The sequence below is a fragment of the Eulemur rufifrons genome, chromosome 29, assembly GCF_041146395.1.
Source record: "Eulemur rufifrons isolate Redbay chromosome 29, OSU_ERuf_1, whole genome shotgun sequence".
Taxonomy (NCBI): Eukaryota; Metazoa; Chordata; class Mammalia; order Primates; family Lemuridae; genus Eulemur; species Eulemur rufifrons.
In genome coordinates, this window is record NC_091011.1 from 79,419,669 (window position 1) to 79,447,616 (window position 27,948).

The 27,948-nt window shown below is 48.8% G+C and overlaps 1 protein-coding gene across 5 annotated transcripts; it reads left to right on the forward strand.

Moving 5' to 3' along the window:
* Positions 1–170: 170 nt before the first annotated feature.
* On the forward strand, positions 171–27,948 carry CCDC136 (coiled-coil domain containing 136). 5 transcript variants are annotated; one of them, XM_069461946.1, is made up of 16 exons: positions 226–283; positions 1,025–1,132; positions 2,678–2,932; positions 3,024–3,098; positions 8,370–8,693; positions 11,195–11,306; positions 11,898–12,066; positions 12,327–12,467; positions 12,775–12,933; positions 13,226–13,396; positions 13,823–14,008; positions 15,717–15,911; positions 16,443–16,670; positions 18,087–18,557; positions 18,955–19,176; positions 27,611–27,721. In XM_069461946.1, the coding sequence occupies exons 1-16, from the start codon at positions 226–228 to the stop codon at positions 27,719–27,721; spliced, it is 2,985 nt and encodes a 994-aa protein (XP_069318047.1). The 5 variants fall into 5 exon arrangements, with proteins under 5 accessions (XP_069318049.1, XP_069318050.1, XP_069318047.1 ...); XM_069461947.1 differs by having other exon boundaries at positions 8,370–8,660; positions 11,198–11,306; XM_069461948.1 differs by lacking the exons at positions 15,717–15,911; positions 16,443–16,670; positions 18,087–18,557; positions 18,955–19,176 and adding an exon at positions 23,399–23,505 and having other exon boundaries at positions 171–283; positions 27,611–27,948.

Here is a 27,948-nt window from a genome sequence, read left to right on the forward strand (position 1 = left end):
TCACGTGGGCCGGGCGGCTGCGCGCCCCCGGGGCGAGCCAGGGGCGTACCGGAGCCGCGAGCAGGGAGGGCTTCCGGGCGGCGGCGGCGGGGGGAGGTGTCAGGTGGCGGCTAGGCCCCGCCCCCTTGGCCCGCCCTCCCTCCTCCCTGCGCACCCGGCTCCGGGTCCCCGGGCTCGCGGCTGCGGCTTCTGCTCCGGGAGGCGGCGGCGGCGGCGGGAGCGGCCATGGAGGCGGGCGCCGGGGCCGGCGCGGGAGCCGCGGGCTGGAGCTGCCCCGGCCCAGGTCAGAGCCGCCCCTCCCTCACCTTTCCACCGCCACTCCTTCCTCTTCTCCATCTCTCCTCCTCCGGACCCCCAGGTGCTCCCTGCCTCCGCTGCGCCCCCTTCTCCGTTCGAAGTCTTCCTCCCTCCACCCCGGCCTCCGCCCCGCGCGGTCTCCATCTTTCCGGCCTGGGACTTGTCCACACCGGCCGCATCCTCCCTGGCGGTCCCTCCCATCTCGTCTCTCCAGCCCTTAGGGCTCCAGACCTTGCAACCCCTCCAGCTGTGAAGGCCCCTGAGCCCCGGGCGAGGGTGGGGTGGGCAGGTCCAGCGAGAGAAGGGGGGTGGGCAGCCGCAGCCAGAACCCTTTCCCGCACGCCCCTCATTCCTCCTCTCCCCTCCACAGGCCACCTCACGCTTCCAGCCTCTCACTGGCTCCTGCCCTCTTCCTTCCATTCTTGCCCCTCTCCTCCTGCCCCCCTGGGCTAAATATACACACACTCTCTTTCTGTGTAAGGGAGAGGAGCCTGGAACAGGGGGTGCTGAGGAGGCTGGGCCACAGGGCCGGGGTCCCCGCAGGCAGGCGAGGCAAGAGGTGGCCGAGGGAGGGGAGTCACAGAGCCGAGCAGAGTGAGTCAGGCACTTGCACTGGGATTACAAACCCCAGGGCTCCACGGGGCTAGAAGGCATGTCCTCTTCTCTTCCCCGGCACCCCAGCCACCCCTGGCATCCCACAGCCCCTCCTCTCTCTCTCTGCTTACAGGACCCACAGTGACCACTCTAGGCTCCTATGAGGCATCTGAGGGTTGTGAGAGGAAGAAGGGCCAACGCTGGGGGTCCCTGGAACGGCGGGGCATGCAAGCTATGGAGGGTGAGTTCTCCCAAAAGGCTTTCTTCCCCTCTCCCTCCTCCCTCAATTCCCTTCCCTCCCCCCTCTGACCCCCAGAGCTCGGAGCCAGGACATGGCCCTTCCCTCAGGTCACCTCAGCCCCTCCTCCTTCAAGTCAGGGCTCCAGCCCTCCCCAGGGCTCAGGCTTTGACAGAAGTTCAGGGTGTATCCCTTTGGGGCCCTGATCACCCAGCTAACCAGGTTGCGTGTCCCGGGGGAGCTGCCAGACGGAGAAAGAGGCCTCATTGGACAGAGCTTTGAAGCCGCCTTTCAGCAGGGGGTTTGTTCTCACTGCCTGCCGACCCAGATCCCAAGCTGTCTCTTGTTTTAAAAAGCAAGGAAGGGGACATACAGATTGTCTTTCTGGGGCCACCACTATTAACTTCCAATGGAAGCCTTACAGCTTTGGTTCTCTAGGATATCTTACTGCCTGAAAGAAAGAGCCTGGGGGGGGGCTGGTAAGAAGGCCAGCCTCTCAACACACATGTATCCCCACCACACCCATGTGACTTAGCAGTTGCTGCCAGCACCAGGCCCCTGGAAGATGCTGGTCCAGTTTCTAGGACTTCCTGCGAAGTGTTGCACATTGCACATTCAGTGTGCGCAACCCTGCTCCCCCTCAGGGGGTCAGAAAGCGGTCCCGGATGAACCTTAGGCTGCTGATATTAGACAAAGTAAGACCAGAGATTCAGAATTTTAAAAAACAAAGTAAAACAATCACCATCCAGACAAGATTTTGCTGTTTACAGGAACTGCATTGCAGTAAAGGAGGGGGTGCTCACCAAGCAGAGGCTGGGGACCAGCACCAAACCCCAGTTTTTTAACGCATTAAAATGGCAGGCTTCCTTTTTACACACAAGTACAACCTAAGACTTCCCCTGAAAGCCTTGTGATCAGCAGGGAGGAGGGGCCTCACAGTGCTCAGGTGGGGGAAGAGACCTCATGACACCCAGCTGGGAAAAGCAAGGTGGACCTCCTGGAAAATTTCAGAAAGGTGTTTGATAATTAATATACATTTGAAAGGGCCTCAGTGTTTGTCCAGTAAAACCTCTAGAATCATTTCCTTCAGATTTTTTTTTTTTTTTACCTACTCACAAGCGATGCTTTCTTATTATGGAAAGGCTAATTTCTCGCAAGCCACCTGGATAATTTTTTGACTTTCTACAAACCCCTACACTGTAACTCTTGCCCCATTTGGCCTAAAGACCCGCCCAGTGTCTGAACCCTTTCTTGACTGCTTGTCCCACACATGGCTGAGCCGGCACCCACTGCCCCGCTTGCCCCCGGGCAGTAGCAGGAGGAGGCTACCCCATGCAACACTGGTCTAGGAAGGGCCTGGGGGGGGAGGGGCTGCCTCCAAAGGTGACCCTCACACCTGAGAAGTCATCTGAGTACAGGTCCTGCCCAGGGGCACCTTGGGGGACACCAGGTGGCACTACAATACCATCTCTGCCTGGGGATGGTGCGTTTGAGGGCTCCGGAAAGGAAGTTGGTGCTGACTCCCAGGTGGGATGGGGTCTCTCCTAGGAGAGGTATTACTCCCAGCTCTCTATGAGGAGGAAGAGGAAGAGGAAGAGGAGGAAGAAGAGGTGGAAGAAGAAGAAGAACAAGTGCAGAAAGGTGGCAGTGTGGGCTCCCTGTCAGTCGGCAAGCACCGGGGCCTGAGCCTCACCGAGACAGAGCTAGAGGAGCTAAGGGCTCAGGTGCTCCAGCTGGTGGCAGAGCTGGAGGAGACTCGGGAACTGGCAGGGCAGCATGAGGACGACTCCTTGGAGCTGCAGGGTGAGTGCTTGGGACGGGGCCAGGGGGCCTGGGCCCAAGGGCTCTGTGCTCCCTTGGATCCAGGCCTGACGCTGGCCCCCACTCCCTGCAGGACTTCTGGAGGATGAACGGCTGGCCAGCGCGCAGCAGGCAGAGGTGTTCACCAAGCAGATCCAGCAGCTCCAAGGTAATTCCCAGGACTCAGCCTGGAGCAAGGTGGCCATCCAAGTTGTCACCCAAATACTTTTGTCCTGAGAGTTTAACTGAAGCATGGCAGACAAAAATAACCGAATTCAGTACTTTTATCTCATTTTTCTCTACTATTCTCACTCTTCTCTCTTCTTCTTGTCCCTCACCCTCCTCTTTGCCCAGTTTCCTGTCCTTGCATCTCCACCTGGCTCTCTGCTCTCCCCTCCCCCGCTTTCCCTACCATCTCACCTCCTCTCTCTAGTTGGCTCTTTCCTCTTGCTCTCCTTCAGCCTCCTCTCTCACACGGCACCCCTTTTCCTTTGTTCTCCTGGTCAATGCCAGGGGTGGGTGAACAGAGTTGAAGTCCAAGCCAGATTTCTTTTTCCTGTCCCCCCAAGGACACCGTGGAAAGAGCAGAGAGCCAATGAGAAGTGACTGAGGGGCCTCTGCATCTTTTTTTTTTTTTTTTGAGACAATCCCGCTGTGTCCCTAGGCTAGAGAGCAGTGGCATCATCATAGCTCACTGCAACCTCGGACTCCTGGGCTTAAGCAATCCTCCTGCCTCAGCCTTCCGAGTAGCTGGGACTACAGGCGCATGCCACTAGGCCCTGCTAATTTTTCTATTTTTTATAGAGACGGGGTCTTGCTCTTGCTCAGGCTGGTCTCCAACTCCTGGCCTCAAGCAATCCTCCCACTTTGGCCTCCCAGAGTGCTAGAATTACAGGCATGAGCCACCACGCCTGCCCCGCCTCTGTATCTTTTAAAGGAGGCAAATGAGAGCACTTTTCTTGCTCCCTAGGACCTGAGCTTGTGGCCCCCAAATCCCTTTCTTCCAACACCCACGTCCCTTTGTCTTGGGAAGCAAGTCTTAGGTGTCCCACATTCCACTGCACCACCAAATAAAGAGGCAGCTTTTGTTACTTCTGTGGGCTTCCAGAAGGTTTAGGGGAGCTGCCCTAGAAAACAGCAGGGACTCTCTAGGGAGAACTGAGATCAAGCCAAAAGAAAAGTATAAATGGAGAAAAAAGGATGGCCGGGAAACAGGCCTGGAGAGGAGCAAGCAGAGGTGTAAGTGAGAGAAGAGAAAGGGACAGAGATGTATCAAAGGTAAATGCGGGAAGCATGGACAGTGAAGGGGGCACACAGAGGAGGAAGATGACAGGAAATGGGTTGCACAGGGAAGAGTGTGGGTGTTTGTCTCAAATCACCTAGATTCTTGGACCCAGCTCTACCACTTGGTCTCAGATCAAACTTTGTTATCTTGGGCAAGTCACTTCTATCTCTCTGATATCTTTATTGTCTATAAAATAGGACTAATTCTTTTGTTTAGCACGTATTTATTGAGTGCCTTTAAACATGGAGGACCAATTATGAACGAGACAGACTAGATCCTTGCCCTAATGAAGAATACATTCTAATGGGGAGAGGCAGAAAATAAACAAACAACATATGTTCAGGTGGCAGTAAATGCTATGAATATAATAATGTGATCTATAGAGAGGGAATGGGATGGGAGTTTATTTTAGATAGGGCAGTTAGAGAAGTCCTCTTTTAGAAGATGGCATTTGAGCTAAGACTGGAATAATGAGAAGGATCCAGACATTCAAGAGCTGAGGGAAGAACACACCAGGCAGAAGGAACAACAGCTGCAAAGGCCCAGAGGTGAAAATGAGCATGTGTTTGTGGGACAGAACAAAGGCCATTGTGGCTGGAGCAAAGAGCATATGTAGGACCCTAGTAAGAGAATGTGGCCAGGCAGGCAGAGGCCAGATTACCATGGGTCTTGTAGGCCAGCTTCGAGGTTGAGCTTTCATTTTCAATGTAGTAGAGTGCCACGGGAAAGTCTTAACCAGGGCCGGGGGGTGGTGGGAGGGATCTGATCTGCCTCACATTTTAAAAGATTACTTTGGCCACTGTCACCAAGTTATTGCAACAGTCCAGTCAAGAGCTAATGGTCACTCGGATTAGGGCAGTAGAAATGGAGATGGTTCAGAATATATTTGGAAGGTGGAGCCCGCAGGACTTGCTGATGAATTAGATGGGGAGAAAACCCGGACATGAAATACGACTTTACCCTGAGAAAATGGGTAGATGATGGTGTCACTTATTGGGATGAGGAAGACTTGGCAAGGAACAAGTTTGGGGACTAAGGAAGCCAGTTAAAACATGTTTTCTACACGTTGAGTTTGAAGTGGCTGTGGCCGTCCACATGAATATGTTAAGGCAGCTGGACATATGCATCCAGAACGAGGGGAGAAGTCAGGGCTGGAGATACAAATCTGGGAGTCATTGACATAGGCATGAGAATCCATGGGATCATTGTGCAGTCACATGGGAGATACTGGAAGAGAGGAGAAAAGGGTCCAGTCTAGAGACACTCCCGTATTTAGAGTTCCAGTCCAGAAGGAGAAATGAACAAGAGGGGCTGAAGTAGGAGGAACTCCTGAGGCATGTTGGGCCCTGGAAGCCAAGAACAGACAGTGCTTCAAGGAGGTAACGATCAACCCTGTCAAAAGTTGCTGAGTCACGTGAGATGGCAGTTGGATTTGGCAGGATGGAGGACCCTGAACCATTTCAGTGTAGATAGATCCCTGAATGGATTGGGATTGAAGGGGAAATGGGAAGTGGAATGGAAAAGGTGAGTGCAGATAACTCCAGTAGTTGTTTTGAAGAGAAGCAGGGTAAGAAGGGGAAAGGATATGGGGTCAAGGGAGAGTTTGTTTAATGTAGAAAATGCTAGATCACGTTTGTTCGGTGAAGGGAAAGATCCAGCAGGGCAGAAAAAGGCAATGGCCTCTGCTTGGAGAAGGGACATTCTTCCTTTCAAATGGGCGGGAAGTCAGATTCCAAGTGAGATGCAGGTGAGACCTGGAGCGCTTCCCTCTTCAGCGGCCCGGCCCGTGGTAGGCGACTGGGGCCTCCTGCGCACGCCCGTTGCCCGTTTCCGCCAAGAGGGGGCGCGCGCGGCCTCGGAGGTAGCTCGTGTTCTGAGGCCGTTCCGGCCGCCACAGCCCCTCGGGGGCCGGGAGCGGCCGGGCGGCGGGGAGGCCCCCCAGGGAGACAGACCGCTAGCGGGGGACCGGCGAGATGGAGGCCATAACCAGTGAGTGAGAATCGCCATCTCTGCCCAGCAGCCCGACTCCAGGGCCCTTGGCCGGGCCCTTTGGCCTGGCCCCGATGGTCCCAGCCCCACAGTCAACGGGCGCCCGCTCTTCGAAACCCGGGTTGGGCCTATTCAACTCCCCGCAGGCCGGGCACCCTGCCTCCGGAGCTCCTGCACCTTCTTCCATTACCCAGAGTCTCAGAATGCTGTTTTTTAGGGCCAGACCCTAGAGGCGCGCCTAAGGGAGATTTGAACCCTAACGTCCAGGGCATATTAGGGAAGTGGAGGTTGGTCTGGACTTCCAGAAATCCTGCCACAGACACTTGGGCCTTTATCCTAATGGCCAGTTTCCTAGTGTGTCTCCCTCACTAGACTGTGAGCTCCAAGACAGGGCCTCCTGTGCTGTTCAGCAGTGGGGACAGAGCAAGGAGTTTCTTCCTTTCAAATAGGAAGTCAGAGAATGTAAGTGGAGAGACTTGGGTTTGGCACAGCTTTGATCAGTTAATATTAGTTAAATAGACCAAGGAGAGGGGGCAGCTGGGATCATTCTAGAGCAGGAAGGATTGGCAAAAGATGTGCCTGGAGCTGCACATGTGACCTCAGGAGAGTAGAGCAGGAGACCTTCCCCTGAGATGCCCTGACCATTCAGCATTTGTATCTGAAACATGTCCAGATTTTTCTTTAAACGTCTAGGTTCTCTTCTAATTTTTTAAAAAATACCAAACATGCAATTCTGTATACATAGGAGATACTAAGTAAAAGTTTGTTGAATGGATGAACCCCTGCCTCATTTATGCATGATTACAGAAAATATTTATTGAGCTGCCTTGTGCAGGCACACTACCAGATCCTAGAGCTGTAATGGGGAGCAAAACAGACATGCTCCCTGCCTTCGTGAAGCTTATAACCAAAGGAAGGAGATGCCAAATACACACATACGCTGCAAAGTACAGGGTGCTATGGGAGCATTTAATACAGGCCTTCTCTTGTTTTTTTGAGGAGGTGGGAGGAGAGGCTAGGAAGAGTTGAAATCTGAATGGTGAGTAGAATGAGCAGAGGTTGGGGGCAAGGGATGGGAGAATGTGTCTTGCAAAGGGTTTATGGGAAGTCCTGACCCTAGCAACCCAATGCTTAGTTCCCTAATCCTGGCCCCCAAATCCTGCATTCACTGTTAGTGTCTGTGCCTTTTGTTCTCTCTCCACTTTTAGGTTCTCATCCCAGATGGGTACCTGTGTCCAGAAATCCTGAGATGCTCCACAGATACAGAAAGTTCAGATACATTGTTTTGTAAATTAAAAATATACATATGTATATTATAAAATATAGGCTTGTTAGGATTCAAACAGCACAGATATATATACTGTGGAAATTAAAAGACCTTATCACATGCTATCCCACTCCTCAGAAGCAACTACTCTTTATGGTTTGGGGCATAGGTCTTTCCAGGCCTTTTCCTGTCTTTGTACATTTGTGTATGATATACTATACATAAAAATATTTTTTGCAGAAGTTAGATAATACTGTATATTTTACAGCTTATTTTTTCTTCTAGTTAATAGGGCAACTTTTTTTATGTTTTCACTGTAGGTCCCCTACTTTCTTTTAAATGGCTACATGATATTCTATTTAACTATTGTCAATTTAATCAATCCCTTAGTGATCACTAGTTAGGTTATTATCCCACGTTTGGTTATCATGCAGTGAACTTACATTTGCATTTCAGCTGTGAACTCTAAATGCACATTGTTTTGGGTCAAGTACCACAGGATTTCATGAGAACTATGAGCTCTGTAATTTCTGAGTTCCCAGACTGAATAGGTGAAAATAGTCTGTATACATTTTTTTATTCAGGGAATTTTTAGAAAGATTCGGGACATCAATACAGTAAATTAGGTTTGGTCTTTAGATTCCTTAGAAGCACTTAATACTTTTCGTTTGTAATAGACTAAGTTTTTGCCTCAAAATCTACTTTTCTACTGCACCTTACTACATGTGGTCACTCTCTGTTCCCTTCTTAGGTCCTCCATTTATTTCATACTACATCATGCTCTACTTCTCTGATGAAGTAGAGACTAGGTTGTCAGGAGTTTCCAGACAATAAGCCTACTCCAGAACACAGTAGATTATTTCACTTCTCTTGACCATCTGAACCTTTGGGCTTTGCAGGTGAGCTGCGGTCTCTACGGGAGGAAATTTCCCTGTTAGAGCGAGAGAAAGAAAGTGAACTTAAGGAAATAGAACGGGAATTGCATTTGGCCCAGACTGAGATCCTGACTCTGCGACAAGCAGCAGAGGATTCCGCAACTGAACATGAGAGTGACATAGCATCCCTGCAGGAGGATCTCTGCCGGATGCAGAAGGAGCTCGATGACATGGATCGCATTCGGGGAGATTACGAGATGGAGATCACCTCCCTCCGTGCAGAAATGGAAATGAAGATGTCTGAACAATCCAATAGTTTAAGTCTCTCAGATTTCTCTGGGTTGCAAGGTATGAGAACAAGCCCTCCTCCTTGTCTGTCAGTGCTAAGGCAAGCAGAGGAGAGGAGTAAATATATAGGAAAATGGTAAAAGGTGATATTAGACCATGAATTGGGAACCTCTAGAAAAAACCTGCATGTTGAATTCTAGACTGTAAGGGAGAAAAACTTACCCAGATGTTATATAACCAGTTCATGGTAGCATAAGAAATAGCACCATGGAGATGTACCCTGGGAATTCTTCAGAAAGCCACTGGGTCTTTGTCGATTTGACTATGAGAAAACCCTTCCTGGGAAAGTTTCCAGTGCTGGGATCGGTGTAGAGGGACCTGTCACCTTGGGAAACTCTTCCTGCTTCTCTGGTATCATGGCTCTTTGCCTGGACCACTTTATGGGGAGCCTCTGGTCCTGCTTCCCAGGTCCCAGATGCTAATTCTTAGTGTCCTTTAGCCCTCCCCAAAGTAGAAGCTTTAGGGGACAACAAATCAGAACACAAGACAGCTGGAGAAGAAGAGAGGTTATTCCTGGTAATACATGAGGTACTCAAAAGCTTAGAGCCCTGCTTTCAGACAGTGAGTCTCCCAGCTAGTTGCTAGGATTCATGACATCAGAGAATTTGCCTTTATTCTGAGGCTAGATTTATGATCTGAGCATAATGGAAGCCCTATATTTGGCCAGGTCAAGCAGAGGCAATCAACAAGGAATCAAAGAACTGCAAGTGTTGCCAGCTGTGTCATGCCTCGCAGAAGAGCCTTTGAACTGGTGGTGCTAGAAGGAGGAGGCTAGCACAGTGGGAAGGCTTGCCTGGAGCAAAACAGACCTGAGTTCAGGATCTCAGCTCTACTAATTGGCAGGATAAACTTAGTCTCACTTTCCATATCTGGAGTATTGAATCAAAATTAGTCAATAAAATCTTACAGATAAATGGGATCCTAGTACAGGAAAAGGATCTTTGGCAAAATGTAGAGAAATCCAAATACACTGTGGAGTTTATTTAATAATAATGTATCAATGTTGATTTCTTGGTGGTGATAAGTGCACCATTGTAATATAAGATGTTAACAACTGGGGAAACTGGGCCTAGCGTGGTAGCTCACGCCTGTAACCCTCGCACTCTGGGAGGCCGAGGCGGGAGGATTGCTTGAGCTCAGGAGTTCAAGACCAGCCTGAGCAAGAGTGAGACCCCGTCTCTACTAAAAATAGAAAGAAATTAGCCAAACAACTAAAAATAGAAAAAATTATCCGGGCATGGTGGCACATGCCTGTAGTCCCAGCTACCCGGGAGGCTGAGGCAGGAGGATCGCTTGAGCCCAGGAGTTTGAGGATGCTGTGAGCTAGGTTGACTCCACGGCATTTTAGCCCAGGGAACAGAGTGAGACTCTGTCTCAAAAAAAAAAAAAAACCAATTGGGGAAACTGAGTGAGAACTCTCCCAGGGAACTCTCTACTATCTTTGTAACTTTTATTAAATCTAAAACTATTCTAAAATTAAGAGTTTATTTAAAGAAAAAAAACTTACAGGGCTATTTTGGGGATTAAATGAAATGTGAAGCATACTTGCACACTAACCAAATCTGAGGCTGAAACTATGAAGTCTAATGTAGCGCATGGTTAGTTTTCATTAAAGATTAGTTTAGTTTCCTTCCTTCCTTCTATGGTAATCTGCAGTATTCTAAGGAGTTCTGATTAGAATTAAGAGGAAACATTAGAAGTCACTTTCAGGGTGTTGAATCTTCCAGCAGGTAAGATAGGTCTTGTGTTCTAATTAGAGCAAGTTAATGTTCCTCAAATATCAGCAGAACTAGTATTCTAAGAGATATAATTCTTACTCATAAAGAAACAAAACAGATATGGGTGTTTGTATCATCAGAGCATCAAAAAGTATTGGTGACTAGTGCTTAGGGACACGTGCTGGGGCATTTCAGCCAGATCTCCTCTAATGCTTGAGGATAATATGTGGATCTGGTTAGAACAGACTTTTCTATCAGCAGATAAAATACCATTAGAATTCTTGACCACATCCAGGCCAATGTTTTCGATGTGGTGATAAAGGAAGTAAAAGGAAACTCAAAATGCCTGGGTTGTTCCTAAAAGGTAGGAACTGGCAGTATGACATCAGAAAGTTCACACCTCTCAGCTTTTTGTACTAAAAGCATAATAGGAAGGTAATCATAAACAGTTAAATAAAAACTTTAAATGCAATAAACCAAAAAGTTAATTAAGCCCCCAAAAGCTCAAGACCCTGCTTTGGTTGAGGCTTTGAAGATGAGCACACAGGGCAAATCTGGGCGATGAGAAGAAGGACTGCAATCTGAAAGAGGACAAAGATTCATTGCACTGTGGAATTTTCTGGGCCCTGTCTTCTAAGCCTCTGCATGTGGTATCTCTTTTCTGTCTTCAGAAAAAGAGAAGCTATTCAGCCTTCTGTTCTCAGGTTTCTAGACAAAAACTGGGGGCTTGTCATCATTGCTTTCTTTCTGAGGGTCTCATCTCTCTCTGGTTGTCTTCCGCAGAAGAATTGCAGGAACTGCGAGAACGCTACCAATTCCTGAATGAGGAGTACCGGGCCCTGCAGGAGAGCAACAGTAGCCTCACAGGGCAGCTTGCAGATCTGGAGAGCGACAGGTACAGCCAGGATGCTAGTGGGGCTCTGTAGGACTCTTCCTTGCCTTGGGCTTTCTCCTGAAGGCAGATGCCAGGGCGAAGCGTGTTCCTCTGCTCCTGGAGACCCAGTCCTTTTCATGGTATCCAGAGGATACAGATACCGCCTAGAAGCAGACATGGGGATCTGATTTAGTTGTCTTAGAACTACAGTGAGTGAGTTCTAAAGTTTAATTTTCTCCCGTCCTAGGCATTGGGATTTGGTTTGCTCTGCCTTAGAGTAGTTCAGAAGAGATTCCTTTGTTGTCTGCACAGATTTGATTCAGTCTAATGGCACAGTGCTTCCAGACTGGAGATGGTTTGATGCCAGGCCCAGACTGAAAACCAACTGGACTGGCACTCTTAGGGTCTCTCAGAGCCAAACACGCCTTTGCAGACTGAGGTGCTGGAGACTCTTTCTGTGATCTTCTAAACATGTTTATTTGAGAAGTGAATCACAATAAAAGGCCCCTTACGATCTTTGGCCCAAAATGAAGGCATTAGGACTGAGCACACTTGGTTGGTAATACCAGGCAGAGCTCCTTCTCAGCGTGGCTCTGGTGTTCTGGATTACAGGACACGAAGAGCAACAGAGAAGTGGCTGGAGTCCCAAATACAAAGGAGTATGATGTCAGCAGAGTCTCAGACTTCAGAAATGGATTTCCTGGAGCCTGATCCTGAAATGCAGTTGTTGCGACAGCAGCTCCTGGGAGCCGAAGAGCAGATGCATGACATGCAGAGCAAGGTGGGGTATGGAGGGGAAGGGAGGTGGGCACCTTTCACTGTTTCTCCTCACCTTCTCCTGGCCTGTGGTAGAAACATCTCCTTAGGCACAGGGCTGACAGAGGAGGCCTGCCCTGTGACAGGAGATAGTACTCGTGGGCCGTGCTTGTTTACCTGATGTAATATTCCGAACAAAGGAATGCCATACTTTCCCCAAGCCTGCTCTTGGCATGCATGTGATACCTGTAGTAAGTCGGCCTTCCTGTTCCATTTCCCACACAGTGTAAGAAACTGTGCTGTGAGTTGCAAGAGCTACAGCACCATCGCCAGGTCAGTGAGGAGGAGCAGAGGCGGCTGCAGAGGGAGCTCAAGTGCGCCCAGAATGAGGTGCTTCGCTTTCAGACCTCACACAGTGTCATCCAGGTAAATCCTGCTGGGGGAGGCACGTGGGGAGGGCAGAAGGCCTCTTGGAGGCGCTGCTCCCTGGGGGATGCTCTGCTGACTCTTACCCTGCAACCAGGGCCACAGTCTACTGGAAACCAATTTAGAAGTCACATAGCATTGCATTCTAGAAACAGTAGCCATTACTGAGTGTGCGTCTCACAGAAGAAACCAAACCATAGACCGTAAAGCTCAAGATGTCTGCTTCTGAAAAGGAACCAAGGTGATCTGTGGAGGGATATGCTGTTTCTTGAAAGTAACTGTTCTACTCACGTCCTCCCCACCACAGAACGAGGAGCTGAAGACCAAACTCTGTACCCTGCAGAAAAAGTATGATGCTAGCCAGGATGAGCAGAATGAGCTCTTGAAGGTGCAGCTACAACTTCAGACTGAGCTCCGGCAGCTCAAAGTCATGAAACCCACAGTCATAGAAAGTCAAAGTGAGAAGGTAACAGCAACCAGAGGTGAGGGGACAACTTAGGCGCTAAGAGCATCTGTCTGAGGTTTTGGGGAAGATGAATAAGAGTAGCAAGTTAGGTAACTCCAGCTACCACATAGGCAGCACCACAGATTGAGAACTCCAGCTCCCCTCAAGTACTACATTAGATGGGAGGACAATCAGTAAGTGAAGGGCAGGGAGAAGTAAATTCTTAGACTGTTGGTGTCTGACAGTGACTCAGGCAGAAGAGTGAGTGGGTTAAGGAACCCAGAGGCACTGCCCAAAGCCCCCTCCACCACAGGAATTACTGTGCCGGCTGCAGAAGATGCAGCTTCAGTACCAGAACATCATGTGCGAGAAGGAAAAGCTGCTGGAAGTGCAGCGGCAGCTGCAGGACAAGCTGCGGTGCCATGAGGCAGAGCTGCAGCACCTTAGGGACATGGTGGCCTGCTTCCAAGAGAGCAGACAAAAGGTAAAAGGAGCCCCAGATGAGGGAGAATGTAGCCAGGCAGAATATTCTGTGGGGCTGAGTGCATAGAGGAGGAGTGGGAGTGGTAGGAGTTCTGTGGAAGGGCTTGGGGTAAGGGGCCAAAGAGGTGCTTAGGAGAAAGGTGATCTCAGGGAGACACGATGCTCTCAGCTTCCTTTTATTTTAAATCAGAAAAGCAGCCTATAAAAGGGAAGCTCTTTCCCCTACCCACCTCCCAATAAAGGAAGCCCCAGAAGATCTGTGTTCCGAGCCTGTTGGGGATGGGTCTATGTTGAGTAAATCTGTCTGGGATGAAATTGGGGCTGGGAAGGACAGGGGAAAATGGATCCCCTTAGTCCCTGCCTGAGAGGAGAGAATGCAGCAGCAGGGGTGCCTGGGGTGACAGCCGGACCTGCCTCCCCTGCCCAGAATGCAGAGATGCATGCCCAGCTTCAGGAGATGAAGCGGCAGTGCCAGACCAGCAAGGAGGAGCTGGAGCGGCAGAAGCACATGTATGACCAGCTCGAGCAGGACTTCCTGCTGAGCCAGATGGAGCTGAAACAGCTCAAGACCACCCAGTCCCTTCCAGAGGACAAGGGGAAATGTGCTGATAAGGTAATTGTAACTCAGAGAGGTGAGAGCTCCTGGGCACTTGATCCACAGGGAGGAGGTACGGAGGCAAAAGATGAAGTCACCTAACCGAGGGGCTTGATGGGCTTCCTAGGCAGGAAGTAGAGGCAGGCCACATGCTGTTAACTTTAAAACAGTTTGCCCTGACCTTGAGTTTGAGCCAGAGCCACAGCTTAGTAGGATCAGTACATCTGGATCCCAGTCTGAACGCCTGAAGGTTTTACACATGATTCGGTATGTGTGGACGTTTATATGTTGGTATTAGAACTAGTCATTCATGGAGAAGAACATACACATAGGCCCATATACACAACTATTATTGTTAGAACTTGAGAGAGGGGTCTACGGCCATACCACCCTGAATGCACCTGATCTCATCTGATCTTGGAAGCTTAGCAGGGTCGGGTCTGGTTAGTACTTGGCTGGGAGAGAGGGGCCAGTTTTCTGTGGCAGATAGCAAATGCTCTTATAAGGGGATAGGGTCTCATTGCCCAGCGTGCTGATTGGGTAGTAGAAGGACATCAGCTTTTCCAGGATTCTGTGACTTTGGAGTAGTTAAATCCTCAAAGCCTGAATTGTGCCATCTTTAAATTGAACAGATACTACTCTTATCTCATTTCCTTTTAGTAATAAATCCTGGTAGTGATAAATAAGGCCTTATTCATTTTTCTTTTTACATAGTATGTAAAACACAAGCTATTGCCATATACCCTGTTGAGCACTTTCAGCTCCTGATTACTGATAGGAAGTGGAAAGGTGTTGAAGCATGTTGGAGAAAAGGCATAAGAGTCTGAAAAGATGGTGGAGCTGGTCACCTTCTGCTGGAATACTCAGTAGTTCCTGCCATGGCCAGCAGCCTTGTGTCTCTAGGGAAAGGCCTTCAGGAGATAGAGGATTGGGAAGCTTATTTGGGTCACCTCAACAGTCTACTTGCCTTTCTATACCCAGGCTCACATTTCCCCCTTCCTCCACTCCCACTAAATTTGGGGGTCTTGGGTGTCCATGACTTGCTCGTCACCCCTTCTCCCAGTGGAAGCAGCTCTGGGAAAGGAGAAGCAAGCTGGTGTACAGAGCCAGCTTTCTCTCTAGTCATAAAGCAGCGTTCAGATTCATCTGATATTGGAAGATTTGGGTTTTGGGGATCATGGGATGATTTAGTCTTCTCAACCCAAATTCAGCAATAGCTCATACTTTTCTAAAGATTTTAAGAGGGTAACAAAAATGGGAAAAATTAGGGTGAAATTAAGTTGTTATTGGTAAGGAGCACAATTAGGTCCAAAAACAACCAAGGTTAATGAAAGTAACAGGAGCTAGAGTTCCCAGGAGGATAGGAAAATGGTGTGCCAAAGGAAAGGCCCAGAGGAAAGGAAGGTGGGAAGTGCGAAGGGAGGGGCATTGACAGCATTCCCTCTCGAACTGCCCTCAGAAGGGAATGGGAGTGGAAATTTAGAGCATGGCCAACAATAGTCCAGAGCAACTGCTCTGAAAGAGCAGCCCGCCAGGCTTCGCCTTTCAGCACCTAGCGCTGGTCTGCCTGGGCAGTTTGGCTCGGGGTGATCAGTCCAAGGCGAATTTACAGCGAGAGAGACCTTGGTGAATCAGAGGCGGGAGAGCGCCGAAGTGCTCTGCTAGCCACCCAGGAAGCTTCCCTTACAGAGTAACCACCCCCTCCACACCCCGCCCCCACCCACAGTGTGATACACTGCTGTCCAGACTGACAGAATTGCAGGAGAAGTACCAGGCCAGCCAGAAGGAGATGGGGCAGCTGCAGATGGAGCAGTGCGAGCTCCTGGAGGATCAGAGAAGGTTGCAGGAGGAGCAGGGCCAGCTGCAAGAAGAGCTGCACAAGCTCACGTTCCCGATGCCCAAATGTGGTGTCTTCCATAAGGTAACCCCAGCCAGGAGTGGCTTCTAACTGTGGGGAAGCTGCTCTGAGGAGCATCCCACTGTGACTATACTGGGGACAAATAAAAGGGTGGGGATTGACCTTTGTCTTTTCCTAGCCAACCACTCCTTACTTTCTCACCAACTCCCCAAACCTAAAAGCTCTATAGAGCCAGTTAGGGTTTTTCTTATAAGGGCTTTAAAAAATCTTCAAATACATTTTATACTCTGGAATCTGTGCAGCATTTTATATTTAGATATTTAGTCCATCTAGAGAAAATGCACCTGTTAGCACTTTTAAACTAGAAAATACCTCCAAATATAAGAGATCGTTACTACTTAAGTAGTAGGTCACCAGAGAAAGACCTCTCCCCCTCCCCTCTTCTCCCCTCCCTCTCATCCCCAGATGGACTGTGTGAAGCCAACACAGAGGTTCTTTAGGGACTTGTTCCCAGCAGGGGTGAGGCACGGCAGGAGGCAGGGTCTTCCGTTTAACCACCACAATCCTTTGCCTCCTTCCTCCGCCACCTCACAGAGTCAGGAGCTCCTTACAAAGTTACAAGACCTGTGTGAACTGCAGCTGCTCTACCAAGGCATGCAGGATGAGCAGAAGAAACTGGTACAGAACCAAGAATGTGTATTAAAAGAACAATCAGAGGCACACGAAGAGCTGCGACGTTTTAAAGAGTCTCATTTCCAGGAAGTGTTGGAGAATCCCAAGAATTCCAAAGGATCTAAGCCCTCAAAATCTGATCAGAACAAGGTAACCATAGCAAGAAGTAGGGAGACAGTTCTCCTGAGCACAGCAGCATCACCGGGAAAGGGGGCTCATAGGAGGGTCAGAGTAAGGAAGGCCTGTTTGGCCAGGAGTAAGGATAAGGCTAAAACCCTGTCCTTAACTAGCCATGACCACACACAGGCTTCATTAAGATGTGCTTCAGATACAGCTTGAGGACCTCACCCAAATGCATGCCCAAGTGAAGCACAGTGAACACTTAGAGCTGGGATGACCCAGAAGTCTATAACCTCATCATTGGACTCGCTCTCTTGAACATACCATTTTCAGGATGTATAATTTAGTGTTTGTTTGGATTCCTTTAGACTGACTCTAAACATGTCATCCTTTTCTTATGAGTGGAAAAGTATACTTCTCAATTATCAAAATCTGTAATCTTTCGGTTTTTTATACGAGGCAAATGAGCCTGTCCATGTCTAAGGGAAAAATTCCTAGCATATGGGGTTCTTGGTACTGACCACACTGTTTCCATTGGAACTTCGGCAGCAATAACAGGGGCAGGTCGGGGGCGGTTAGATCAGAAAATCGACAGCCTCTTAAACACCAGCAAGAGCTTATGCAGATGAGGTGTCAGAGGTAGAGATTTCCAGTCTGTTTATGGCTGGGGGATAAATTTGGTCTGAGGTCTTAGTGTGGGAAAGGAAGAGCAGATGGACAGTTTCAGTTTATGCTGAACCTATTCGTTCAGATCATAGCCTGAACAAGGAGAACCAGAGAATAGCAGAAGTCCAAACTGTGAGACTTGATCATATTGCAGGGGCATCAGATATCCAGGCTGAAAGCCTGGGTGACAGAGACTGGGAACCAGGTATAAAATATTTCCTCAACTGATCAGATCTCATCCTGGGCATCAGCAGCCAAGAAGCCAGGCCCAGAAGCCAGATTCAGAATTGGGACAGGAGATTCAGGGACTGGTAGTAAGACCTTAATTCCAAGTCCTCGTCTTCCAAGGAAAGAATTCTTCATATGCCCACATTCAGGGGTGGGGCTGATTTTAGAACTGGGAGTGGGGAAGGGGATCGAGCCTAATGGTCAGGATAATGGGTACACCTGACTGAGAAGGAGGTGGGATAGGGAGCTAGGGTGTTCTTAAAACCCACTCAGCACTGCTCCAAGGAGAGGGATATACCAGAGTGCAGAAATCAGATGAAATGGGAGCATGGAAATCATATGCCCTGGGGAGATTTTCCCAAATGAGCAAGAAACTGACACATTCCACTTACCTGTAGGCTAAGTCAAAGACACAGGCTGTGGTGAGGCTGAAGTGTAGGTGTGTGGTTCTCTAAGATGTGCTCTCAGACATCTGCACCAGGAGAGGTGCTGCTAGAAGGACTGAAATGTCTTAGAATAATGATAATGTCTCCCCGCCCCTACCCTCCGCAGTCCAAGTTGCTCATGGAGCAGATGCAGGCGCTGCAGGCACTATACGACAGCAGTCAGGCAGAGCAGGAGCTATTGCAGAAGGAGCAGGGGAGGCTCCTAGAGGAGCGGAAGAGGCTGCAGGCAGACTTGCAGCTCTGCCTGGAAGAAATGCAACTACTCCAGCTCCAGTCCCCACCTATAAAAATGAGCCTTGAGTCCTACAAGAAGAGCTATGGTAGCATTACCCCCAGCAGCAACGACGAGAGCTATCACAAGAGTTACGCCAGCACGCAGGCCAGCAACGAGAGCTTTCTCAAGAGCTATGACAGCAGCACCAGTGCCAGCGAGGCCTATGAAAAGAGTTACCGCAGCAGCTGCAGCAGCATTACCTATAAGAAGAGTTATGGCAACACCAGTGACTCTGACATTAGTCACAAGAGTTATGTCAGTAGCAGCACTGGGGACGAGCCTGCTGAGCCTGAAGACGTGGAGGTAACAGTCACCAGATGACAGGTCAGGCAGGGGAAGATGGGCTCTTGTCTTTTTAAGAGATAAATCACCAGGGGAAGGGCACAAGAAGTCAGGTGGGAATGGGGTCAGAGTGACCTGGGGAACCCCTGGAAGTAAGCGAGGCCCTCTGCCCATGGCAGCCCTGTCTCCCCTCAGCCCCTCTCATATGGAGTGCCCCCATCTGGACGCAGGCCTGAGATTCAGCACTTTTCATCAACACAGTCATGGTGCTCTTTGTAGGGAGAAATACAGTATTCCCCCCAGGCAGCTCCAGATCCTTGTGGCCATTGTTTGGTATCCAGGGAAGGGCCCAGCCAAGATAGTGGGGCAGAGGTCAGGTGCTTCTTGGGGTGCCATCATTGCTCCCCCACCCCCACAGCACTTTGAGGAAACGGTTGCCAAGGTGTTGGCCAAGCTGCAGGCAGTGCAGGCCATGTACCAGGTGAGCCAGGAGGAGCACAGCCAGCTGCAAGAGCAGATGAAGAAATTATTAGATAAGCAGAAAAAGCTGAAGGTAGAGCTGGACGCCTGCGAGAAGGAATTCAAGGAGTGCATGGATTGCCTCGAGAAGCCCGTGGCCCCCCAGAACGACAAGAATGAGGTAACTGCTGTTGGGGATGCACGCTGTCCTCTGGGAGTCCCTAGAGCCAGAGGAGCTCGTGGCCATTTCAGAGAGGCTAAAGAGAGAGGGACAGAGGAGGGAGAGTGAATCTCCCAGGAGGCCGGGCAGTCTGCTCCATCACTGATGGACATTTCTCGGGCTGAAGTACATTTCCCAAGTGCCCATGGTGCTGGGATTTACAGTCGTCAAGACTCCTCTCTTTGAATAAGTTTTCTCTCTTTGCCTTTGCCACTTCACTTCTCTCTTTTGCTTTGTGTCCTAAAGGACTTCTGTAGAGCTGTGTTTTTTACTTGCCAATTTTCTTTTGTTATTTTGTGTGTATCTGTCTCGTCTCCCCAACTAGACTGTAAGCCCCTCAAGGACAGGGCCATGTCTCCTTTTTTTTGGTTCTCTCGTAATGCCAAGAAGAGTGCTCTGCATCTACTAGGAGTAGGACAGAAGGTGTTGTCTCTGGCCAGGAGTAGCTCACAGTGCAGTCGGGGTCCCTGTGTATGCATGGGGAGAGATGCAGAGAGCGGTGAACACGTGGGCCTAGATGGACTAGATTGGCACCTGCTAAGGTATCGAGGGATTCATGCTGTGCTGCCATCAGCCAGGAAGACAAAACCGGAGATTAGGGGAGCAGGGTTGTAACGTGCCTCTGCTTCCAGGGGGAGGTGCAGGAGCCCAGTACATTCAGGAGTGTGCGACACAGTTCCTTAAGTAATTGTCCCTATTAGGGAAATGGGTTGGATGAAGTAGGAGTTCCCATAAAAAGAATCATATAATAAATCCCTGAGGTTCAGAAGTGGTAGCAGCCCTGTAGTTGTACCCCAGACAGATCACAGTAAAAAGCATAACAAATTATTGGTTTTTTTGATCCTGTTGGTTGTAAATCATTAGGTACTTCCAGTTAGGGAGTTACCTGTAAAACTGTTGAAGAGGCTCAGTTTCCACAATTTGATGATTTCGTTATTGTCTGCTTCCCATGGGCTCTAGCAGGGAGATTTCTGAGACAGTGACCCCCAAGCAGGGCCCAGGCTGGTGGCGTGGGCCCAGCTCCGGGTAACTGGCCCCCACTGCCCACAGATCAAAGAGCTGCAGACCAGGCTGCGGGAGCTGCAGCTGCAGTACCAGGCTAGCATGGACGAGCAAGGGCGTCTCCTGGCAGTGCAGGAGCACCTAGAGGGGCAGCTGCAGTGCTGCCAGGAAGAGCTCCGCCAGCTCAAGGAGAAGAAGTGCTCTGCTGCCAAAGAACCCCGGGGGAAGAATGTTCATAAGAATATGAACAAGAATGCCAACGGGGTTAAAATTAAAAAGGTGACCAAGCCATGCTCGGACAGTTCTGAGGGCAGCTTTGAGGCTGGAAAGGTGAGTAGTAACCTTAGTAGCCAGATAAGCAGAAAGGTGGAGGAGATCCTGGGAAGGAACATTGTCTCCACCACCCTTTCAACCAAGTGAGGGATTTGTAGAAAAGTTTCTGGGATCTGGAAAGTGTCTACAGTAGTTCCATCTTAGTGGAAAGTCAGTACTCCCTTTTCCTGTGAAGCTGTGAGGAGAGTGGAATACAGACAGCTCACAGCTGGAGGTGCAGCCCCAGAGGACCACAGCCCCTCGGCTGAATGACTGCTTCAATCCGCCCAGCTCCATTTTCCGAGGCCACTGTTCTTCCTGGGTTACATGCCCAAGAGAGGGACCAAACATAAGGAGAGAGGAATTTGTTCAAAGTATTTGTGTACTAATACGGGAAAGAGGATTGGGTAGAGAGGAGTTGCCATAGGTGAGAGAAGGAACAGTCAAGGCACGGGGCCCAAGGGCCTTGGCTCTGGGAGCTGTCTGACGGGGCTTACTGGCCAAATAGAGTACCGGTCCTGAGAGGCGAGGTGTGACTGTCCCCACATGCTCAGAGAGAATGGCCCGCAGTCCCGGAACGCGGTGCTGCATGTTTGCACAGTAACATGCTGGGAGCAGAGTTTTGTCGTGAGAGTAGGAGTCATCATAGGTAACTGCAGCCCCATCCTGCCCTACTCCACCCCACAGAGTCTGGAGGTGGTACTGTACTACAAGGCCAGCCAGACGGAGTTGGAAAAGCTAGAAAAAGAGGAGGAAAAGAAAGAAGAGATGGAGAAGGAAAAAGAAGAAACAGAAGAGGAAACAAAGAAGTCCCTGGATAAGCTAGCTACTGAGCCATCAGATCTTGGGAAAGTTATGTCCACAGAAGATCAGGAGGAAGAATATGAAGAGTACAAAGAGCAGGAAGATACAGGAGAAGACAACGAAGAGGAGGAGGAGGATGATGATGGTTGCCCTGACACTCTTGAAGAAAATAACCCCCTCAAACTTTCTGAGAGCAAAAAGGTAACCATAGCCGAAGGCAAGTGGGAAATGGGCTTGGGGTCAGGCACCCCAGTGTCAGGGTGGCCCTGCCAAGAATGAACATGTGCAGGAGTAGAGGCAGCAGGCTCTGAGGCATGGCGCGCGGGAGGGGGACGTGGAGATGGGATGGAGAGAGCGATCTTTGTGGGAAATGGCAGACTGGGACCAATTTGCTGTGGAGCTATCTCACAGAGACCCCCTTTCTGGGAGCCAAGGTGGGGTCTTTGGAATCCTGTCTCCTTTCATTTACATAGTAGCCCTTGTTACCTTCCTTATGTCAAGAGTGTTTCCTCACTCTCCTTGGCACTGCACGAATGACATTGACGATGTGAGGCCTTCTTCAGGGTGTTTTTTGGCTTGGACAAGTCACTCAGTCCAGTTTTCCTATGGTTCCCTGTTCGGTTTGACCTTTGTTGTTGCTGTCAGGAGTGTGGGGAAGGGGATAATCTCTTCTTTGTAGGCTGATGTCACCCACTGGGTTCTGTATGTCACAGCACATGAGGGGGCTGGAAGTGATCAGGACTGATAGTCAAATATTTCACAGTCTGTGCAGCAGAGGCATTGGCTAGTCCAGGGAGACCAGTCCTGGCTCCTAACCCTTTAGTTGCTGGATCTTTGAGAGGTTGAGGTAGAGATGTCCTGGGGCTATGCCAGGATGTCAGGGGTAGTTTACCAACTGCACAGAAGTAGTTCCATATTTTAACAACTGGTACATCTGTATGAGTATGTACCAACTAAATTCTGCCATGGGCTTTTAACTGGGAGATCTGATTCCCTGAAGAGTTTGAGTACTTCCTAAGTCCTCAGTTTACAGTACAGGTTCTTTCTGTCCCTCCAAGGGAAAGACAATAAGTCTCTTGTGGTGGGATTACCCAGTCAACTGTAAGGGTATCTGGAATTTCTACAGTTCAGTCCGCAGCACTGGCTAAGATCCAGCATGCAGTTCTCTGCTAACCTGTGCCAGGGGACCATTACTTAGGATGTAAAAAGTAGGAGCAACTGCAGCCCCTTCCCCAGTGTTAAATGTCCTTGAACTCATCAGATTCCACCACGTGCTGGTGCAGAGCCTCATAGGTTTCTTTACCTTGGGTGCCATATTTCTAAAGCCAGACCTGATTTTTCTACCTCAAAGTCGAGTACGTTCTTTGTGTCTACGTACAGAAATATCCCATTGCCACATCTTTTGCAGGTAGCTCTACGGGCATGTTACTGCTTGCAAATTCAGTTTCTCTCTGGAAGATTGTTACAGTGAAAGAACTAGCCCCTGTCCATTGTTAGCTTGTTTTAGTGCATTCTCTCTCACAACTGCAGCATTAGACTCTTAGAGGATCACAGGGACCAGAGCCCAAAATGCTAAGAAACTTGATGGACAGCAGAACAGAACAAGGGAGTTAACAAAGGGGCAGGTGGCCTGGAGGAAGACTGGCTCTTCTAGAGTGATCTAAGAAGAGTATTTGCCCTACTTCTCTAAGAATGCCATTTGCTTTCTGGAGCTTCACCTTTCCAGAGTACTGACCCACAAGAAAGGTCTAGATACAGATAACTCCTGCTTGACAAGATATGAGAGGTATATGACAAGACAGAAAACTGGACTCGCCACCTGATTTGAACCTAGCTGCTGCTTAACCCATTCAGTTTTGCAATTTCTGCAGGCCGCCAGTGGAAAGAACCAAGGCCCAGGCAGCAGAAAAGAAATGTTACTACTCTAGCTTACCTGTTTTTTAACCTCTTGATTCCTTTCTCTTTTCCCTTTGTTTTCTCATCTTCATTATCTGTTGGATTCATGTGTTTATGTCTCTCATCTCCTGGTCCTCCTCGTGCTTCTTTCTCATTTGATGTGTTGCAGCCATCCCCTACCCCCGACCCCCCCATCTTCTCCTTGCCTCTTGTAGGCCTGGTGGTCATATCGGCTTTGCTCTGGTGCTGGTGGGCTGAGACGTCGTCTTAACACAGGTACTGGTATTGCTTCCTCTCCTTCTGAGGGACAGAGGGAGGGTGTAGGTGCCCTGGCCTCTCCTCTTTCCCTTTTGTCTCGGCTGCTTGCGTCTTGCCTTTGCCATTTTACAGTGGGTGATGCTCAGGCCCAAGTTTAGTCCTCGCTTTTCCTTGGGCCACTGCAAAACCTGTAACATCTCTGAGCATGTCTTCATAACGCATAGGGAGTTGGAATGCTTACCAGAGATACGGTTTGAGTTTCTGTCCTTGGCTGGGAATAACTTGGATAAGCCCAGCACTGTTGCTACTGTCAAAGCTGCCTGACTCCTTCTGATGAGCCGATGTTTGTCTGCAAGGCTGGCCTGGGCTCTCTTGGTCTTTCTTTAACTGCAGAGCCAAGTTCTCACTATTGTTGCTGCCCAGGATGGCAAAATAAGGAATCGCTCACTCTCCTGTTGGGTGAGAGGGGAGGTCTTAAGAGTTCTGATCCTTACAATCCTCCCAAGGGCATTTGTATGAGGGCAACCTCAATTGGTCCTTCAACCTTGATGAAAATGGAATTGAACCCCTACCACATCGTGCACTTTCTATTGAAAAGTTCTCTGGTTTAGGACCACTGGTTCCCAGAAAAGTCAAAACAAAATGCCAGGAAATATTCTATTAGTTCTCTGTTTATCTCTTTTGGGGCCAGATTACATTGTAATTGGCTTTCCAAGCTAGGTTTTCTGAAGTGAATGTGGTATTGGTGAAAAGTTTCTCTTAGCCAGAGATGTACGTGTTCTCAGGAAATCAAGACTGATACATTCCAGGCACTTTCCAGTTGGCCCCTGCCCATGTAATCTGGTCTGTCAACAGGATACCGAATTCAGGAGGCAGAATGTGGTCTCATGCCTAAGGGAGAACCCCAGGGTCCCACCTGCCTTCTGGAACCCATAAGCTGTTCTCTCTCGTCCTGTTCTGGCTCCTTTCTCATCCTCTCCCTGCCACCTGCCCCATCCTCTCTTCTTTTCTCACATCCCTGTAAACAAAGTGTAGTCGCTATCATGCATAGGTTTAGAGTGACAGCTGAAGCATTTGTTGGTGGCACTTCTCACCATTTCCTTTTCTGTCCTCCCACCCACCACCACTTTTTTTCCTCCTCTTCAACCCTTCTCTCTTCTTCCTTCTTTTAGGCATTCCTGTTATTCCCCGTGGACAGTCTTTCACTGCTCTAGTGCCCGGGGCCTCTCCCCATACCTGTTCCTCCCCTGTCCACTCCCAGACATCTTCAGTCCGTATGGGTGGGACCCAGAGCATTCGGCTGGGTCTGATCAGAGTGAGAGGGAAGAACTGCTCGTGAAGGGGCCTTTGGAGGAGCCTGCTATTCCAGAGCTCTGGTGGGCGCTGATATGCCGCTCCCCACCCCGGAACCGAGGCAGCACAGTACAGTGGAAAGTGCGGCTGACATGTGGTCAGAAGAACTTGGTTGCATCTTTCTCTACTTACAGGCTTTGTTCCAGTGAGCAAAATGCATAATCTGAACTTTAGTGTCTTCAAATGTAAACAAAGAATGATAAAAACCTCTGCCCTCCTCACAGGGTTTTTGCGAGGATCAGATGAGTTAATGCATATGAAAGTACTTTAATAAATTATAAAATACCATATAAATAGGCTGTGCACGGTGGCTCATGTTTGTAATCCTAACACTCTGGGAAGCCGAAGTGGGAGGATTGCTTGAGCTCAGAAGTTCAAGACCAGCCTGCACAAGAGTGAGACCCTGTCTCTACTAAAAATACAAAAATTAGCCGGCTGTCATGGCATACGCCTGTAGTCCCGGCTACTTGGGAGGCCGAGGCAAGAGGATCTCTGGAGCCCAGGAGTTTGAGGTTACAGTGAGCTACAATGACGCCACTGCACTCTATCCAGGGTGACAGAGTGAGACTTTGTCTCAAAAAAAATAATAATAATAAAATAAAATACCACATAAATAATAAATAGAGCATATACTTACATAATGTGTCCTGTGTGTCAGGCACTGTTCTAATCATTGGACATATATTAACTAATTTAATCTTTGCAGCAACGCTGTGAGGAAGGGCATATTATTATGTACTATTAGCATTTTATATATGATTAATCTAAGGCATAACTAGGTTAGGTAAAAGCCATATTGTGAATCAGATTATAAGAACTTAATATTAGCAAGAGATAAAATTCCAATCTTGTTTCTCCTTGTCATCTCTCCTGATTTTGAGCAATTTTCCATGGTTAGTTCTAAGTAATTAGAAAGACACCATACTTCTGTTTAGGCAACCTCAGATCGCATTAGCTCTTTTGGTAACTAATATATATTGTTAACTTATTTCATATATTATTTATAAAACCCTTGTGCATATTACATATACTAAGCATCCTCTCCCCATTCTGTACTTACATTTGATTCTTATGGGTCCAAATGCAGAATTTTCCATTCTTCCCTATTAGATATAGTCTTTTGTTCTTATCTGTGAAGTTTTGTGTGTGTGTGTGTGTGTGTGTGTGTCTGTTTTATCTTGACCCTGTGGTTTCAAAATGTTCATTTCCCCTGCCAGCTTCACATCATCCTCAGAAGTGAAAAGCCTACCTTCATGTCTTCGCCCGAGTTACAAGTGAGGACCAAGCCTCTAGAGTGTCGTCTCTCCAGGTTCTTTTATTCAGCTCATTGTCACTTAATAAGCAGTCATACAACAAACTGTACTATCATCCTTCTCTTATTTCTGCGTATTATCTGTAAGGATATCATGGAAAATCTTGTCTATCAACTCAAGTCCAAAAACATGATTTTCTTGATTTGTCACTTTGGTAACCCCGTCTAAAAGGAAAGCCTGACATGACTTAACCCTTTGGGACACCTATACCATCCCTTTCCTCATCCAGTCTAGAAGCTGCCTCTGCCCCATGTAAAGTGTGCCAGTTCCCATGTATGGATTTGAGCTCTTTTCTCCTTTAAGAGCATTAGACTGACATTTTTAGCAATGCACATTAGGATATAAACATTTGAGCATGTGAATATCTTTTCTAGCTCCCTTCTCAGTTTACTTACATGAACTATTCTGTATATCCACCTCTGACATTGGTTTTCTTTCCATTTTGTATCTTCTGTTCTTCTAGGAAACTATTTCCACAAATTCAGGAAATTTCCTTTGGTCTTTATGGTTGGCTTAAAATCCTCTTTTAGATTAATTATTCTCTGAGCAAATGTGTTCTTAGCATTAATAGGCTAGCCTCCATTTTCACCTAAAACCATCCTTCCGTTACCTTATGCCATAGCTTATAACAAAATCCAAATTTTGCCTTTCAAGTAATCCATAGAGTTAAAAAATAATAAAAATACAAACTATTTCCCCAAGTATGTATTTTCTTGTCTAATATTTTCATATTCCCTAAAGGATGCTTTTTGGATATCTGCTCATGGTGTCATTTGTTGTCCCACGAATCAGCAGAGTTCGCTAGTGGTCAGCAGTGTTGAGAAGCCTCAGTGCACTGTAGCATATGTGCCAGGAAGTGAGCACCCCTGGTGATTGGGGTGTTTTAGTGACCCAGGGCCAGTTAACAGGTTTCTTAGAATTTCCTTGAACCAACATCCTTCTGTGCAAAAGGTCTGGCTGCCCAGGAACCTCCTATTTCCTTGCCTCCCACGGTGCCCGTTCTTCACATCCCCCTTGGGCTTGTTCCCCCTTCCCATCCTCACTTCTCCTCCGTGCAGCTAATGAGGTGCTGCTGCTTTTCCCAGAGGCCCAAACTTTCCGTCTTCTTCCCTGCTGTGGCATCCAGTCTTTTCTCATTGCAACCATTTGGAGAATCTTTGACGTCTGGCCCCTGAGCTTGCTTCCACGCCTGGGAGCTAGTATTCTCGTCATCCCATGGGCAGCAGTGGAGGCAGGAATACCGGCAGTCACTGAGCTGACGCATACAGTGTTGTGCTACACGTCTAGTGGTGCCAGGACTAAGAGAGCCCACTACCTCCGCTGGCCACCCAGGAGATAGGAGTGACTGATCCACGATGTTCCTGAGGTATCTCTCAGGCACCAGTAGGCAGGTGATTTCTGGCTTAGGGAAGGGTTTAGAAGGCTGGGCACTCACAGTTTTTCTTTGGTCCCCACAGAACATGTTTGGTTTATGGAAGCCTATGGTATTCTTGGCTATTGCGGCTGTGGCTCTGTATATGTTACCCAACATGCGACCGCAGGAGTCAGAGTACTGCCTCATGGAGTGATGGCAGACCTGGGCCAGCCGAGAGGGCAGATCCCCAGTGGCTACCACCCTCAGCTTTGGGCAGGACACACTGTGCCAGGACCCCCACCCCGCCCATATGTTCCATGTGTCCCCACCTCCTTAACCTCAGTCACCCAGGCTGAAAAGGCTCGTGGGGAGCGGCTGGCTCCCATCTCCTGCTTTGTGTAAGAACCTGGGTTCCTGTAATTAAATGTCAACCTAATTACA